The 18,148-nt window shown below is 43.7% G+C and overlaps 1 protein-coding gene across 1 annotated transcript in view; it reads left to right on the forward strand.

The window, feature by feature from the left end:
- The window catches only part of Herc3 (HECT and RLD domain containing E3 ubiquitin protein ligase 3), a 101,748-nt gene that overhangs the window by 4,557 nt on the left and 79,043 nt on the right, over window positions 1-18,148 (forward strand). The window contains exon 2 of the mRNA XM_048439637.3: window positions 7,711-7,968. Within this exon, the coding sequence (XP_048295594.2) occupies window positions 7,740-7,968 (229 nt within the window). The 5' untranslated portion in view covers window positions 7,711-7,739. The remainder of the gene's footprint in view (window positions 1-7,710; window positions 7,969-18,148) is intronic.

Raw genomic sequence — 18,148 nt, forward strand, 5'->3', positions numbered from 1 at the left:
GTCAATAAATGGAAAAGAAAAAACCTGCCTACCCAAGCAGGGGATCCTGCTCCACTCTGTTTAGTGATAGTGTCATTGTAAAAGGCATTTCCCTTTCAGCCTGCTGAAACACAGGGGTCCATTGTATGGAGAAATACATAGAAATAGAGACTCAATCAGCCACATCCAGCGTGGAAAACACCACTGTGCACAGGTTAAAACTGGAAAGTGTGGCTTTCTAAGATCAGGATTCAGTTCACTGGGCACTCTGTGCTCTTGCCTTCTGCTGAGAATAGGAGACGTTAAAGGTGGACGCAGCTCGGATCCTCCATAGAGGCTGTTTGTCTGTGTGGGCACAGGGTGCTGAGGTGGGCTCTAGGGAGTGGAAGACGCCTTACCAGTGCTTTTTCTAAATTGTGAAATATTTGTATTGGAAAACAACACAGGTGATGTGTATGTTGAGAAATGTAAGAACAGAAGCAAAAAGTGTGATTTCTTTTGTAACTCAAAACTGTTTCTAAGACTCCGTTATGCTGTTACTTTAACTTCTTCACAGTATTCTATTTTATGCATGTGGTATAGTTTATGTTTCCTTTGAGACAGGTCTCATGAAGTCCAGACTGGCTTAGAACCCCTCATCCTCCTGCCTCTCTTGAAGGTGAGCTTACCTTTTAGCCATCAAACAAAGCATCCCTGTCTCTGCCCTGAGCATCCTCTCAGGGGATGCTTTATAGGTATTCACTACCATACTTGACTCTCCACCCCTCCATTTCTAATAATTATAAAATTGTTATGCATGTATCGTGATGCTTAGATTAATGTATTTCTCACTGCATTGTATAGTAAGGTGGCCGGTAGCCAATGTGCTCACATATATTAAAATGAAAATCAAATAGTATTATAGTATTGAAATGTCACGTCTTCCGTTTTATTATCCATACTTTGAATGCAGAGCCACTGTAGTGGACAGTGCCAGCATACAGCATTTCAGCACTGCTGCAAGTTCCAAGTTTTCAGGTTTTACTGTCTCTGCCTCTCTGCGCTTGCAGGAGGACCGTAGATTCTTAATGAGTTAGGCCGTCTGGCCGAGGCTCAGGAATGAAATGAATGAGCTGTGCACTATTCACGTCTCCGTATCGTCACTAGAAAATGCCACCTTGTTTTCCAAAGTACTCATGGCAGTTCACACTCACTAGCTGTGAGTCAGTGCTCTGGCTGTTCTGGTGTTACCAGACCTTCTTCCAATTCTTGCCAGTCTGGCTGGGTGAAGTCAGCCCACAGCTCCCCCAGAGAGCCTCTCATTCTTCCTGGCTTCGCAAAGCCTGGTGCCAGATAGTGAAGGAGGCATCATGGTGAGAAGGCGGTGGGCGGGAGCACAGATGCTTTGTCTGATGGCTGAAAGGGGCAGAGGACCCAGGTCCCACTAAAGTAAAGGATAGGGAAGACACGGAAAGGGAGTGGATGTCTTGTTGAACATCTGCTTGTCTTTTTATGATGCTCTTGCTGGTAGCAAACATTTTAATAATAAAGCATTCATTAGGATGAATTTTGTTACTGGCATGTTTTTTTGAGTTTTGTCTCAGTTTATTTGGAGCTTAGATTTGGGGCATACCTGCAATACACCTAAGCCTGTGCTTAGCCTTTCCTGCATATATATCACCATTCATGTATCCACCGCTGAGCGTATTTTAAAGGGAGTCTATCATTATTTTAAGTGAGGTGACAAGTCTTTTCTGAATATTATTTAGGCGTCTTTGACTTTCAGAGGAGTAGGAGTCAGTTATGGGACTGCTGTGGACATGGTGTTGAGACCGTTGAGGAGATGGAGGATGCCCGTCTGTATTCAGCTCACTCACTGGGACTGGTGCAGAGAGAGATGTCTGCCTTTTCTATCCAGATTCTAAAGAACACCCGGAAAGCTCCCTAGTAGCCTCAGGTGCCCTGATGAAAAGACGCCGTGTTGGCAGCTTTGCTTTGCTCTGGTGCAGGCTTGGCAGGACGTGGCTAATGTGGGTGCCAGCCAAGGAGAGCAGGAGTGACACCTCAGTCCCCTCTGCAGCTGTCCTGTCTGCAGAGGCCATCTGATGGTCACTCACTGCCTTATACCAGGACAGGACCGACCCTTTCCACACACATCTCCACGTAGCTCTGTTACTCCTCCCCTTTGGAGAGAAAGGAAGGAGACCTGGACCTCTGCACTTCCTCCTCCAGGCTTCCCAGCTGCAGTGTGGTTAACTCACGACTTGAGCTGAGTTGACTCATTTGGCCATTCTGGTGTCAGTCTTTTACCAAGACTAGATGAGGAGGAGACTGTGTCATGCGTGACCCCCAAGGAAAGTTGTTCTTTGAACGTCATCCTGCTTTTGTTTTGTATGGAGGGAGTGAGAGGCAGGAAGTGAAGGGTGAGACTGGAGGTGTAGGACAGGGGAGTAGTTCTTCTGTTTTCTTTCATGGATTTTCTAATTGTATATTTTGAAGGGAAGTGAAAGAATCTTCCCTAGGAGCAAAGGAAAAGTAATGAATGTAGAAAAATGAATGAGAGAAGTTGGGATATCAAAATGCTCCCTGATGCACAGACCATGGCTGAGCTAAGTTCATGGACATTGGCAGCTTTAGGGATTCAGCTAGAGCATTCCTGTAAATGAAAGCTGAATTAATGGTCGTGGTGGGGGTGTGGTTCTCCCCCTTTTGAGACAGTGTCTCAGTGTGTTACCCAGGGTCGTCTTAAACTCGCGATCCTTCTGCTTCAGCCACCCAAATGCTGGGATTTGCAGGCATGCATCATCATCTCCTCTTTTTAACACACTGAACTTCTTTCCTGAAAGCTGGGTGATTTTACTGTCCCCTGCTGCCATTTTGAAACATTATGATGACCTCAACCATATTCCCTATTAGGAAATAACTCACCCACAGAGATGCCTCTTGTTTGTGGCTACTGTTTAATTCTCTTGGCAAGATTTTACTTGATGACTTGAAGATGTCTTTAATTCAAGGGAGGTAAAGTTTTGAAGTTTTCATGTTCATTTATTGTTTTCATCCTAAAACGACTCTACTAGTCAGCCAGAGGTCATGCTTAGGCTGTGTATGTAGGCTTATACTCCGCCAGAGGACTGAGAATTCAGCTGTGTCTCAAACACAAACTCCTCCAAAGTTGATTGACTCAGGATGCCAGCATAATAATGAAGGGAGATGCCATGCAGGTTGGGATGCATGGTCCCTATTGAGCAACAATATTTTATCACTGTTGTAGAATTGGCCCTGGTAGAAAAAAAATAATTAGTTGCTTGTTAATCATGGAACCCAAGCAAGACAAATGGATGGATGAATTTAGTGACTGGTGTGATGGAGTCCTATCTTCTCCCCTACACCACTAGGAAGTAACTCTTTAGTACATTACATAGATTGACTGTTGATCAGGGTGTTCATTTTTGGCAGACAGTTCTGGGGACTTTTGGGAATGCTGGACATTCAGCAGTCCACCCTAGGCTCCTTATTGGAAGGTCTAGAGTGTGGAGTCTGAATTCAACCCTACTGTGCTGCGGTATGTGTGGTCCTGTAATTCTTTTTCTAGCGCTCTGTCTCAGCCTTTTCCCTTCGTGTGTGTGTGTCGTGTGTGTGTGTGTCTGTGTGTGTGTGTCTAGAGTGTGGAGTCTGAATTCAACCCTACTGTGCTGCGGTGTGTGTGTGTATGTGTGCGTCTAGAGTATGGAGTCTGAATTCAACCCTACTGTGCTGCGGTGTGTGTGGTCCTATAATTACTTTCCCTAGCTCTCTGTCTCAGTTTCTTTTCCCTGTGTGTGTGTGTGTGTGTATTATGCACTAATATCTATGACTTTGACTCAGAATAAGCTCAAATTAAGTCTTAACCTCTTGATGTTCTTAATGATGTCGTTATTATCAGTCAGGATCTCTTTTATTACAAGTAAAAGAAACCCAATTCCTACTGCTGCCAGGAACAACAAACTAAACACACACACACACACACACACACACACACACACAGAGTTTATTTGATTATAAATAATAGTTGATTCTTATAACTTCCAATAATTACATTTTATAAAGCTGCTGTGAACAGCGCATTAGTGACTCATGGACGTCTTCCTTCCAGCAGATACAGAAGGGGCACAGTGTTTTCGTCACCACTGTGTAATCTTGCTTTGTGCATGCTAGTTAGTATATAGTAGAACTAGCTATGCATCTCTTTCTGCACGAGTTGAGGAAGGTTTCCTGCTTTCTTGTTCTGGGTAATGTGATATTTACACTTTATCTGAAAGCCCCGTCAGTGCTCCCCGTGTGAATTAATACCCGATACAGCCGCTTTCCCGCCGTCTCTGTCATTGTTTTGCACTCCAGATATTATTCCGGCAGCTTCTGCGGGTGACTGATGTGAAGATTCAAGAAATTTTCCCTTCTTTTTTCTTTTCTTGTTACTGATAATACATGAATTACAAATTACATTTTAATTTATTCTTGGAGAAAACTCACCTAAGACACACGTTTTCTTCGCGTAGCAGCCTTCTTGCACCCAGCATCACTACCAGACACTTCAACTCTAAGCCTGAGGGGCATTTTGAACAGCAGAATCTCTGACCTGTCCAGGCCATACCATCCACTCTCTACAAGAAGAATACCTGCTAACTTCTGAGTGGGACCTCTACTCTGGTCCTCTTGCTGGCAAGGGGAGTCGTCTCTAGCCCCAGACACATTTTCTTATGTTAGCTCATCCAGTAGTTGCTAATCAATTATGACTAGTTCTGTGCTCAGAGGGCTCAGGTTTATTTTAAATTTTACAATATATTTTGGATACTGACTACAGTGTAGTCCTTCCAAGATTATTTTGTGTTGTGGTATTGTGGGTGACATGTTACTCACATGGCGGAGTGGATATGTGTGGACATTGGTGTTGATCTCAGATGGGGAGCCCAGCTCTGCTGCCTCCAGCTGTGGGGCCATGGGTGTTCTTGAGCTCTGTGAGGGATGCTTTATCCAAACGTTGTTACCATGGTGACAGGAGGTATTAATAAGTTGTGTATGATTACAGTGGCTGATAGACGGTGTAGTATTGTGGTGTTAATACAGTTGTTGATAGGAGAGAGAAGACAAAACCTTAAAATATTAAAATGAAAGAAATGAGTGTGGATTAGCTTTTGAGCAACCTGGGAAGTCCCATTGTAAACAAATGCTGTGGTCTTATTCTTGTCCCCTCTCTGCCTGCTTTGTACTTTAGGTTTTTTTTCCCTAGTCTTTGTAATTCATCAAAGAATAATACTTTCTGGGTGGTGGTGGCACACACCTTTAATCCCAGCACTCAGGAGGACATCCAGGGCTACATAGAGAAACCCTGTCTTGGAAAACCAAAAACACCAAACCAAACTAAACCAAAACAAAAAGCCGTAAAACTTAAGCTGAGTAATTTTTTAGTTACTCATAAACACCATACCATAGTGTTTATACTATACTGATAGACACCATACCATATTAAATTCTGGAGAAGAAGCAATACTTTCTGGTCAAGACATTGACTTAAGCTCAGTTTTATATTTTTCAAAAATTCAAAGACTAAATTAAGATTGCTGTAGTGCAGTTGTGAAATTACATTTGGACGTCGTTAGGGACATACTGTTAAGAAGGATTGAAACAATTTATTTCATTGGGTTATAATCTGTAGTCATTGCTTTATGTTGAAGAAAGGAGTTGCCCATCTTAAGATCTGCGTTTGCACAGCAAGGCGCCTGCTTTGTGCCCCTAGACCCTCAGATGTTAGCACAGTTCTTCCCATGGATTGGTTGGTGATGTGTTCTTGACATGTTGTGCCTAACCCTGTAATTCATAACGAGACTGACATTTCCTTTTATTAAGTAGGACCCCTGTAATGTGTGCGGTGCAGCTTAGATGTCCCCAGGCTTTCCTGAGAATCTGAAAGTGACTCTCAGTTGGGGGAAATACAACTTTAAGTGGTTAGAAAAGAAAATTTAATTATTAAACATATATGAAAATTGAAATGTAACCTGAATGTCCCTAAGGCTGGTCTTTGGGAGATTCCCTTTCATATCCAAATAAAGTGATTTAAATAACAAACTATGCTGAGTAGGTGTCTTCTCCAGTTGTCAAGAACCCCTCGGGCAGGGAGCAGTGTTTGAACACACATCTTATAATCATTTGCTGAAATTCCTGGTCTCCTCACAGCCCTCAGTCTTCATTTCAGTTCTCAGGAAGAACTTTGGTTTTTCATAACCCGCCCACCCGCTGCCAAGGTTCTGAATTTCCATATATTAGTAAAGACTTAGTCTAGGGATTTTTACTTTGACAGTTTGGGATTCGAAAAATTAATAGCAGGCAGCATCAAACTGAACATCAGGCATGACTGTTCTCAAATCCACTGCTTCCCACTCTGTACTGGCCAAGTGTGTGGCCAAGCGTATGGCCATGTTACAGGCTTCAGTCTTCCCTCTTCCCCTGGCATCTTAAAATAGGAGGAACCCGTCCCACCCTTGCTTTGTGTTTCCAATGTTGGGGGTTGAACCCAGGGTCTTGTGTAAGTGCTAGGTAAGTTCTCTACCACTGGCCTGCCTTCATCCTTCTGCTTTTTATGACATGCTTGGGGTTTCCTACCTTCTTTTCTAAATTCTATACCTTTCTCTCACTAGGTGTTTTCTTCAGTGGGGAGTCACCTGCTTGACATTTCTAACTAGTGACAGTAAGAGCCAAAAAGATGAACTGCCACATCATTTTCTACAGGGGGGCAATATCCCCTAGAGTAGCCCAATCCTTCTCTAGTACAGCCCCACCCTTCTCTAGAGCAGGCCCACCATTTTGTGTTTCTCTTAGCAATAGGAGGACTCCACCTCATTTGGCCACCTGGTGTGTATGAACTGGTAGATAGGGAGAAGATTTTGGTTTTATTTTTTTGAAAAAGCATGTTTTTGTGGGGACATATTTTTAAAACTTAGGGATCTAGTGTCTGCAGTAGTCAGTCAGTCAGAGTTGGTGTCCTGCTATATGGACGAAGCCATTGTTAGTCTGCAGTCTGTTCAGGGTGTTGGCCATCAGAAGGCGTTGTTTGAGGGGGAGGAAGAGGGCAGAGGAGTGCCCATGCCATAGAAGCAGGCCCAGGGGTGCTGATTGCTGCAGAGGGCCTGCCTTCAGGTAGGAAGCATGACTCAAGTGTTGGTGATGAATGAGCGGCCAGAGCGTACTGTTTCCTCGTTCCTCACTGTCTCAAGTGACAACATGCTGTGATGGAGCTAGTAGTAGGGCTATCTAACAGGTTGGTCAAATAAAAGCAATTTTTTAAAAAGGTAGAGAGCGTGCAGAAGGAAGGGACACTGAGAAAGTATGAGGTGAGCTTGCCCCATCTCTGCCTAGTGGTGTGCAGAATGTCTGCTTCCTGCCATTGACATGTTCACTCAGTGCTGTAAGGGAGATTTATTTAAAATTTCATTTTAAGTGCTTAATAAAATGCAAAACAGCATCTTTATGACTTGTAGCTACTTTTGACAATATTAACGTGTTTTAGTATGCAAGACGTGATGAGCACCATTTTTAATTGTCACAAAAGTAATGGATTTTGTTACATTTTCTTCAACTATCACATTTTTTGCTAACATGGGAGGGTTATTTTATTTTCATTGATGAATTTGTTACTTGATTTCTTCTGACATTTTAAAACTTGTTTTTAAAATTTTTTTTCCTTATTCCCCCTTTTTTAAAAACAAAACTGTCTTCCAGGCTATATGACTTTCTGAAAAATAAGAACAATGTTATGTTGGGGGTATTGGTCTCTGGGCCAACCAGGCATCAGTTCCAACCTGCGAGGAGGAATCGTGGCTGAGCCCCAGGTGTGCCGCTTTGTGTCAGACAGAAGCATCAAGGAAGTGGCGTGCGGAGGAAACCACTCCGTGTTCCTGCTGGAGGATGGAGAGGTTTACACGTGTGGTGTGAACACCAAGGGGCAGCTTGGCCATGAGAGGGAAGGCAACAAACCAGGTGAGTGCCACTCCTGCCTGCTCAGCTAAGGCAGATGGTAGTGGGTCGTTCCTTACCACACCGCTTTCTTCAGGGAAGCTCCGGCTTCTTCGTGTAGTGCAGCGTTCCCCACTGACCTTTGTCTAATTTAAGATATGGAATGGAAAAATGGAGTTTCTTCTTTTAAACTTATTATATAACGTGCAGATCAGGATTGAGAGGTGATTTTTCCCTCTTCATTGAAAGTTAAGATGTGGCCATTTTAAATGGAGTCCTCACGTGCTCAGTATCAGAAGTTTTCCTCCCCATTACCTCTTCGTTCATTCGTTTCTGCAACATGCTTTCGGGAAACATTTGGTGCTTAGCACAGTGTGGGACTTTGCGGCTGAGATGAGGGATGCAGGGACGAGGTAGGACTCTGATCCTGTGGCAAGTGCTGCGTGGATGTTTGGGTGCAGCTGTGACCGATAGACTGCGGTGGGATGGAGGGTGAGGTGGGCAGGGCAGGAAGGAGGAGTCGATGTTTGACTCATGAACCTGTATGTGTGTGTGTGTGTGTGTGTGTGTGTGTGTGTGTGTGTGTGTGTCTGTTGCTGAGTACAGAGTATATGCCAGGGTTTGGGTAGGCAGGTGTGTGTGTGTGTGTGTGTGTGTGTGTGTGTGTCTGTCTGTCTGTCTATCTATCTATTGCTGAGTTGTTGAGTACAGAGTGTATGCCAGGGTTTGGGTAGGCAGGTGTGTGTGTGTGTGTGTGTGTGTGTGTCTGTCTGTCTGTCTGTCTATCTATTGCTGAGTTGTTGAGTACAGAGTGTATGCCAGGGTTTGGGTAGACAGATGTGTGTGTGTGTGTGTGTGTGTGTCTGTCTGTTCCTGAGTACAAAAGTATATGCCAGGGTTTGGGTAGGCAGGTGTGTGTGTGTGTGTATGTCTGTGTCTGTGTCTGTCTGTCTGTCTATCTATTGCTGAGTTGTTGAGTACAGAGTGTATGCCAGGGTTTGGGTAGACAGGTATGTGTGTTACCGAGTACAGAGTGTTTGCTGGGGTGTGGGTGGACAGGTGCCCTGGTGCTGGGCTGCGTCTCATGCTGAGAGGTAGGAAAGGCTCAGCTGAAAAGGCCGTGATCATAGTGTCCTCACGTTATTGCTTTTCACTTACTTCCGACAACCCGTGTGCGTTTTCAAGCCTGTTATCATTATAGAGCCTGGATTTGACACTCAGTGGCCACAGAGTGTCGGCTTGTGACCTTGGAGTGGTAGTGCTGAGGTGAGCCTCCTGGACTGTGCCCGTGGTCCATAATCTAACACCCTTGTGAGCCAGTGTCTTTGCTCCCTGTTGTTCCTTTCACTCAGCCCAGATCAAGTCTAGACACAGACGCTTCACTGAAGAACAGTCGAGGGCGCTGGAGAGACAGGGCGGTGGTTGAGAGTTGCTGCTCTCCCCAGCACCCATGTCAGCCGGCTCAGAACCTCCTGTAACTCCAGCTCCAGGGGCTCCAGTGCCTTTTCCTGGTCTCTAGGCACACATGTGGCACATACTCACACAGACAAACGTAAATTCACCTAATTTTGTAAAAGAGAGAAGACCAGGCATGGTGCCCTGTAACCCAGCATCTGTGGGCCCGGAGGATTCAGGAGGGCTCATCTGTATTCTTTAAGGGAAATTGCATCAGGTGACCTGACTTATGTTGTCTCCTCTTTATGTACTTTATCCTATGGCACATGGCTATGCCCTGCTGTCCCTGCTGTTTCTCTGCCCAGATGTCAAACATAATTTGTAATTGTGACTTCATGTTGAACATGAAAACAACAGACTACAGAATTTATGTGGGATTTGATGGTGCATACATGTAATCTTAGCACTTGAGTGGTAGAGGCAAGAGGTCCCAGATTTCAAGGCTGTGTTCAGTTATAAAGCACATTGAAGGCAGCCTGGGCATTGTGAAACCGAGTCCTCTGCCCCAAATTATGAAGTGTAGGAGTATGCTCAGTGGCCCTCTGCTTGTTTACTGTCTGCCCCCAAGTCCCTGCGTGCAAAGTGCCCACTGTGTGTGTTCGTGTGGGTGTAATTGCAGCTTTCCTAACCTGTTGCCCTGATTCTTGGGATTTCGGGGAATGGGTTTGTAGGCTTACTTGTCCACAACGTCCTTTTATACAATACAGCTAATATGAAAAGCGTTCAAATGATTGATCCTTCTATGCAGTACAAAACAGTCAGTGAAAACTGTCAATAAATGCATAAATTGTATTTATTATGTTTTAACTATTAGTATAATATATAACTACCTTGAAGGCAGTGGGAGATTTTTTTTTATTTTTACTAATAGTCTTCTTGGTGGAAAACAGGAAAAAAGCAGATCTTTTTCTAGGTCCTTCACAACTCACTGTCTTACCTTAAGCTCATTAACATCCCTTCTCTTTAGGGGAGAGGCACAGTGAATTCCTACAGGGGGGTGTGGCAGCTCGAACCCTGCTCATCTTAGGGAATGGGCACGGTCAGTCAGGAGTTGGGTACCTTGGACTCACCTTACTCCAGTCACTTATTTTTAAGATTTGTATGTATTTATGTGCAGGGGTAAGAAAGGAGTGTGTGTGTGGGGGGGGGGAGCAAGGAAGAGGTGTGTGGGGCATGCCTATACCATGGGATGTACCTGGAAGTCAGAGTCCAGCTTTGTGAACTCCCTTCTTCCTTCCTTCTTTATGTGAGATTGAACTTGACTTGTCAGGTTTTGTATCAAACGCTTTTCATCTCACAGGCCCCATGTCCATCTTGAAGGACTGTGCTCACCTGGCCAACTCTTGCAGGAACATATTCTGGGAGCTGAATGGTCATTCTAGTAAGAAAGATAGCAAAGCCGGGTAGCCTAGTGCAGGTGCTGCTTAACCCTGTCTGACCCGCATGTCCACTCTGGAGGTGGTCTGTGCTGTTGGTTGATGCAGTATATCCCGGCACTGTTGCAAACATCAGGAGTCATGCATGATCTTTGCAGTTCTCTCTAGCAGATGGAAAACTCTGACCTGTCTCTGGAATTACAAGACCGGATGCCTGAGCTGAGAGTTTGAGAGGTGGCTTGCTCTTTTTACTATCAGGAAATAAGTGTAGCCCTGGACAGGATTCTCTCTGAGTTTCAGTTCCCCTTTCTGTCAAAGAAGGAGACTTCTTGTTCTGATATTGTAGGGTTTTTTTGGGGGGTGTAATTGATGTTTTTGACACATTCTCCAGCTGAATGTAAACTTCCTCTGAAGCCAAAGATGACCTTGAACAGCTGAGCTCCTGTCTCCACCTCCCAGGAGCTGGGATGACATGTTCTTGCCACCCTCACCATTTCACATGGTCCTGCCTCTGGTAGCTATCTTCACTGTAGAGGTAGGGGTGCACATGGCTCTCGCTGCACATCTTTGCCTTAAATCCTAGGCTGGCAGCAGGTAGGAAAAGAAACAGAAACTAGGTAGCACACAGATGGCAGCCATCTTTAGAAGACACTATAGTAAATGGGTGGGAATGCAATCTCATATTTTCAGAGATCCACTGTATAGAGTTCACGGAGCCTCTGGTAACCAGCTGGGCCTCTGGAAGTAAGTGAAGGGTTCGGAGCAACCTTCTGTCTGCTTGTACTTGAGTTAGGCCAGCATCTGCCACAGCCCAAGACTGGGTGAATGCAGAAAACCAGAGAGGAACACCAAGAAGGCCTTTGGAGTCAGCCAGGGGTACTGATCCTACCTGTGATCTAACTTTGTGGTCAGTCATACTCCTGTGTAAATTACAAGAGAATCGAGAAATTTCTGTTGCAAGTTAAGCGAGTATGTTAATTATAAACTCTCCAGCAACTGCGGAATAGTGCCTCTGAATGGAGAGATGTGTGGGTGGGTGCCTCCCTCTCTTGCTTTAACTTTTTCATGGTGTTCTAAATCTGGGCCCCATGGGATTTATTTTTAATGAGTGAAAGAAAGAGATTGAGCTTGCTTGCTCTCTGTGCTTGTTGGGAATCCTTACGTGATGAGCTACTAGACAGAGAAGGACTGCAGAGGGCTGTGCTGTGGATGCAAATTGGTATGTAGAACACTTGACTAGCATGCACAAGAGTCTGGATTCAGTCTCCTGTAGTGGGGGAAAGAATGGAAGGGGAGTGATCTTGTTTTCCTGGCATCAGAATGGACCTTCAGGTGGTGCCGGGGAGGAAGCTGCATGAAAGCCCTTTGCAAGGAGGGTGTTCTTGTGAGGACCAGGCTGAGGTGTCAGTTCACATTACACAGATCAGTTGCTTTTGGAATATGAAGATGTCTCAGAAATAAGTATGTGATGATGGACATCAAGGTTTGAAGAATGTGATGAGAAGTGAGTTGGAGTTATTCTCATGGGCTTTAAGATCTTAGATGCAGAACTAGTTCACGTGCCCTTTTCTGGCTGCAAAGAAGGTGAGAATGGAGTCTTGTTTTTTGTCAATATTCATTGCATCCATTTCGCCTACAGCAGTGTAGATGCAGATGTCTGGTGTAGCCATATAAGACTCGCTGCTTTGCCTTAAAACATCGTGTCTTGGAAATCCAGTGGCTCACGGAGCTGTTGAATCCGACCTGCCAAGGAGGAAAGGTGGGAGGTCTCAGGACCGAGGTCCTTGGTTTGACCTTGTGCCTTCAGTCTGTCCAGCCTGCTGTCAGGGTTGTTTACTCCCTTTGTCTGTAACTGGGTGACACACGGGCTTGGCCTTTGATGCCTCCTACAGACACCCGAGGATGGATTTCTTTTCCTCCTTGAGAATATGTGTTGCTGTAGATGCCTTGCAGCTCCATGGTTTCCTCAGACTGTCATTTATCAGCCTCTCCAATCAGTAATGTGCCTCTGTCCCTGTATGTGACCAGAAGGGGTGGTATCTTTTTGAAGAATTATGTGTGTGTATACACATGGGGTTATGTGTACATGAGTTCAGTTGCCCACTGGGGCCGGAAGAAGGTATCGTATTCCCTAGAATGTAGTTCTAGGTGGTTCTGAACTGCACAGTGTGGGTCCTGAGAACCTGACTCAGTTCTTCTGCAAGAGCAGTGCATGCTATTAACTTCTGAGCCAGCGTTCAAATTGCAAGACTGAATATTTAAGGATAGGCCAAATATGGCTGTGCCTGGAGTCTGTATAATTGTTTAAGGAGTGGAGGGTTATTGTTTAGGTGTGTGTGTGTGTGTGTGTCTGTCTGTCTGTCTGTCTGTGTCTGTGTCTGTGAGCCAACCATTTGTAAATAGGCCAAGGCCAAGCAGACCTGAGATAACTGGAAGTATTTTCCTAACTACTTACTGCACCTTGTCTAAACCCAATGGCCAGCTAGCTCTCCTGGGATCTGGCTCTTCTTCTGCATTGTGCCTTTCCTTCTTTCTCCACCTTACATTCTCATATTGGCCCCACCCTCCCGTCCCCATTGAGGTAGCTCTACTGATTAGAGGCATAGCAGGATTATTACTAATTCCTTTATGTTCTTGTCCATAGTTTATTTGTAATATCCTAAGACATAGAGTTATAGAACTGGTGGTATAGGGAGACTTGTGTGTTCCCTGTCCTTTGTAGTAAGGCAAACAAGCAAAATGAGTTTTCCTTGCTCAAATTATATTTTTATAAGCAACTTAATTTATAAGTGAAAAATAAGTAGATCTTGAAATCTTTTTCATAAGCTCAGTAGAAACTGTTGTTTGTGTCCATTGTTCCCACCCCACTGTCAGCATCCCACCCCTCACTCTCCCTCCGTGATCCCACCCCACTGTCAGCTTCTTACCCGTTACTTCTTCACACACACTGATTTCCAGGGTAATGGGGTTCAGTTAAAGATGCCAGGATGAGCTGAGTTGGGCTGAAGTCTGAGGGTAAAGAAGTCTACTCAATGGGAATCATCTGTTCATGTTTCTTTATTTTTCTCCATCTTTCTCTCTTCATTCTTGTTCTACCCATTACAAATGTTCCCAGTAATATATATCCTCAAAACCAGCAATTCCCCAGCCCTAGCAGGTTCCAGGACTGGAATTCTTTTGCCCCATAGGAAATCAGATAAGGGTTTAGACAGACAGACAGACAGACAGACACACACACACACACACACACACAAACGCAGAAAGAGAGCGAGAGCGAGAGCCCTGTGAGAAAGTTAGTTAAGAAAGGAATTAAATAATCGGGGTTCTAGAGAGGAAGGTTAGTGCACTGCACTATAAGAGTAGTAGATAAAAGGTAGATGAAAGGTTTATTTTCAGTAAAATTATAAACAGAGCACAGATTGTTTAAATCAGCGCGCCACTTTTCTCTCAGCATGCATAGAGGCTACCGGGTAACCAAGCAACCTGGGGAAAGCTGACGGCTCTGGATCAGATAAGCACATACACTAGACACTGCAGTTTCTTTCTTTCTTCTTTTTTTTGTGAAGTTTTTTTTTTTATTGATTTTGTTGAGCTATACATTTTTCTCTGCTCTACTCCCCTTCAACCCTCTCCCATGGTCCCCATGCTCCCAGTTTACTCAGGAGATCGTGTCTTTTTCTACTTCCCATGTAGATTAGATCCATGTATGTCTCTCTTAGGGGCCTCATTGTTGTCTAGGTTCTCTGGGATTGTGATTTGTAGGTTGTTTTTTTTTTGCCTTATGTCTAAAAACCACTTATGAGTGAGTAGATATGATATTTGTCTTTCCAGGTCTGGGTCACCTCACTCAATGTGATGTTTTCTAGATTCATCCATTTGCCTGCAGATTTCAAGATGTTATTTTTTTCTGCTGTGTAGTACTCCAATGTGTAACTATACCACATTTTCCTTATCCATTCTTTGGTCGAGGGGCATTTAAGTTGTTTCCAGGTTCTGGCTATGACAAACAGTGCTGCTGTGAACATAGTTGAGCACATGGCCTTGTGACATGATTGAGCATCCTTTGGATATATACCCAAAAGTGGTATTGCTGGGTCTTGAGGAAGGTTTGGCCTAATTTTCTGAGAAATCACCATACTGATATCCAAAGGGGCTGTATTCATTTTCCTGTAAGAATGACCAAGATCAAAAACACTAATGATATCTTATGCTGGAGAGGTTCTGGGGTAAAGGGAACACTCCTGCATTGCTGGTGGGAGTGCAAGCTGACACTGCAGTTTCTAACTGGCCTAGGTCTGGAGTTAGACTTACTGCTCTAAGCAAAGAAGAGACCCAGGCCTTTAAATTATCAGGTCTGGGCTACACTGTTATCAGTCGTTCTGGTCGTGGGTGTTGTGGGATAAAACCAGAGCAGCAGCTTGGGCAGGTAGTAATGTCCTTGAAGATCTATGAATATCTTAAATGGGATTCTCTTTTTCTGGACCCTAAACAGGACCGAATGCCTGTTGATTAAGATAATTGCAGGAAGGCAGATTTCTGCGTTTACCTAGGAGAGAGGAACAAGGCCTGGCAGCGGGAAACTGTTCTGAACTAGGAAATTAATTGCCAAATATGTAACAGAAAGGGAGTTAGCTACAGCAAAAGTCTACAGCAAAAAAAAAAAACAGCCACTTTATTCACAAAGCAACAACGCCAAAAAGCCTTGTCTTTTGCTTTAAAAACCTTTACCAAAGCCCTTGGCTTTGATAAGTCACTCATGAAAAGATGACTGAGCAATTACTCTTTAATGTTGTGACTTGTAGCACCAGGGATGTGACTTTGGTATAAGCTAATCCTAATAAGGGATGTCTGAATTTGTATGAATATCTTTGAACATTTCTTCCTGTCTTGAATAGGCAGGAAGTGTGTGGTAGGTACAATAAATATAATTGAATTTGATTCTGGTAGACGTCTACCCTGGAAACCTTTTGTAGGGAACCCCAAGGGTGACACTTTATGACAAATCCCTAATGCCATGTTTGAGTCATAGCTAGGATTCTTTCTTTGCACTTCCTCCTGGTTAATTTCTTCCTTTCCTGTAGGGAATTTAAGCCAATTCATACACATTTTGTATTCCATCTGAGCACTTCCATAATGCCATCACTGAATGGAATGGCTCTGCTGTTTGATGAATGAGGTTTATAAAGAAGAACGTCCAAAAGTCTCAGTTCCCAGAACTGTGACTGCCGCTGCTGTTCAGCTTTCAGCTGGGGTTTCTGGTTGCTTTTGGCATCTGGAGGATGTGACAGTTCTTGGTGAAAAGCGTATTAGCTGAGCTGAAAGGAGACAGAAGTGATCCGATACTGACTCCGTGTTATTGAAGAGTGTAACTCTGGTGTTAAGGGCAGAGGTCACCATGGGAAATGTCTGAATTCAACACTGCACTTGTTAGACTCCCCTTGCTTTTCCATTTGAGTGGCAGGTGGCCCAGGAAGTTGCATAACCCCTCTGATGGGAATGGTGACAGTAATCAACCCAGTGCTCATCGTTAGTGGGTGGGTAGACCACCTTCTGGTGGGGGTGATCAGAAATTATGTTTGCTGCCTGTGACATCCATTCTGCTTTCTTTAAAGACAGTTGAGATTTTAGAAAATAGATGCTTATTAATTAGCTTGTGTCTTTATGTGAGGAGTTATTGGTGTTTTGTAGTTAGCATTATTTTAGAAAATAGCCAGTGGCTTGCATTCAAACTAAGAGGCTCCGCTTATTTGTCATTGCAAGAATGTTTATACCTATTATGAGCTGTCGTTGTCTATGCTATGATTAGCATTGTAAAGCACATTAATCCTCACGATGGCTCTAAATTAGGTCACTATTATTGTCTGAAGTATATGTAAAGGACAAAACTGTTGAATTTGGGATGACAATTGGATTTTGATAAATCTGTAATGAAAAATATTTGTTTATTTATTTTAAGTGTTTGCCTGCCTGTGTGTTTATGTACCAGTTGTGTGTCTGGTGTCCATGGAAGTCAGAGGGAGGCATCAGATCCTGTGGGGCTGGAGTTCCAGGTGGTTGTACGCTACGGTGAGGGTGCTGGGCAGTAACCAGGTCCTCTGCAGGAGCAGGCAATGCTCCTAACCACTGAGCCGTCTCTCCAGCTCCCACACAAGCGTCTCAGGTTGGATAGGTCTTCCTGATAGGATTTTATTCTCAGTTTGTTTTTCTTGCTTACATTTACTTTCTGTTCATCCTTCCAGAAAAAAGAAAGAAGATATAAGCTTGATCACAAAGAAGTTTGAATTTGTTTAACCTACTAGCTAAACACTAAATATAAATAAAATACTTTGTTAAAAAATAGGGATAACAATTCTCCTTTCATTGATAGGATCATTAGACAATTGTTGACAGCTGCATACTTTTTCAACAGTGTACATGAGTATGTGTGTGCATACATGTGTGTGTTATCCTCAGAAACTATGCCTTTCCCATTAGGACTGCAGCCCATCAATAGGGCCTGGCTGGCTGGTCGCCAAGCAAGCTGTGACGTCATCCAGGAGATCATTACCCAGACGTTGTGTTGTTTAGGTACCCCAGGCACTGAAATCATAAACCTTATTACTATATAAGTTACCCAGCTTTAAGCACTTTGTTGTTGCATCATGAAATTATAAGAGAGTTATTGTACTATACAGAAGAAATTTCAATATATATTTTAATAATGTTAGATAATTTGTCAAGTAATAAATGCTTGCATATGTAATAGACTTTCTTTTGGGCCACCAACCAGCTTGCAAATCACGACACAGAGACTTATTTATTATTTATGAATGCTTGGCCTTATCTTGGGTCTTATTTTAATCTGTTTCTCTTTATATGAGTGGGTTTTTTTTTAACCTTTCTTTATTTCTGTATGCCCGTCTTTCACTGCTTCTCATGTCTGTCTGTCTGGCTTCTGGCCTGGGATGTGTCCCCTTCCTTCTCCCTCTATCTCTCCTCCTCCTCTCTGCCCACCAGCCCTGCCTATCCCTCTTCTGCCTAACTATTGGCCATTTAGCTTCTTATTAGACCAATCAGGTGCCTTAGGCAGGCAAGGTGAAACAAATGCAATACCTCTTTACATAACTTTACAAACAAGTGTAGCACTAACAAATGTCACTTATCTTTCCATTGCTATCAAAGGCAGCAGAAACAAATATAACACATCTTTGCCTACTTAAAGTAATATTCCAAAACAGCAACATTAGCTTACAGAGAATTTCAAAGACCTGTAAAGTATCTGCCAACTAAATATCCAGGCTGATATATTAAGAAACAGCCTGACTCTATCAGAATCAAGAGTTTGTCATCATAAATTTTGGGGTCCCTGAAGGTGCTTATGGCCGTCAGGGAAA

The sequence above is a fragment of the Myodes glareolus genome, chromosome 6, assembly GCF_982192425.1.
Source record: "Myodes glareolus chromosome 6, mMyoGla1.1, whole genome shotgun sequence".
Taxonomy (NCBI): Eukaryota; Metazoa; Chordata; class Mammalia; order Rodentia; family Cricetidae; genus Myodes; species Myodes glareolus.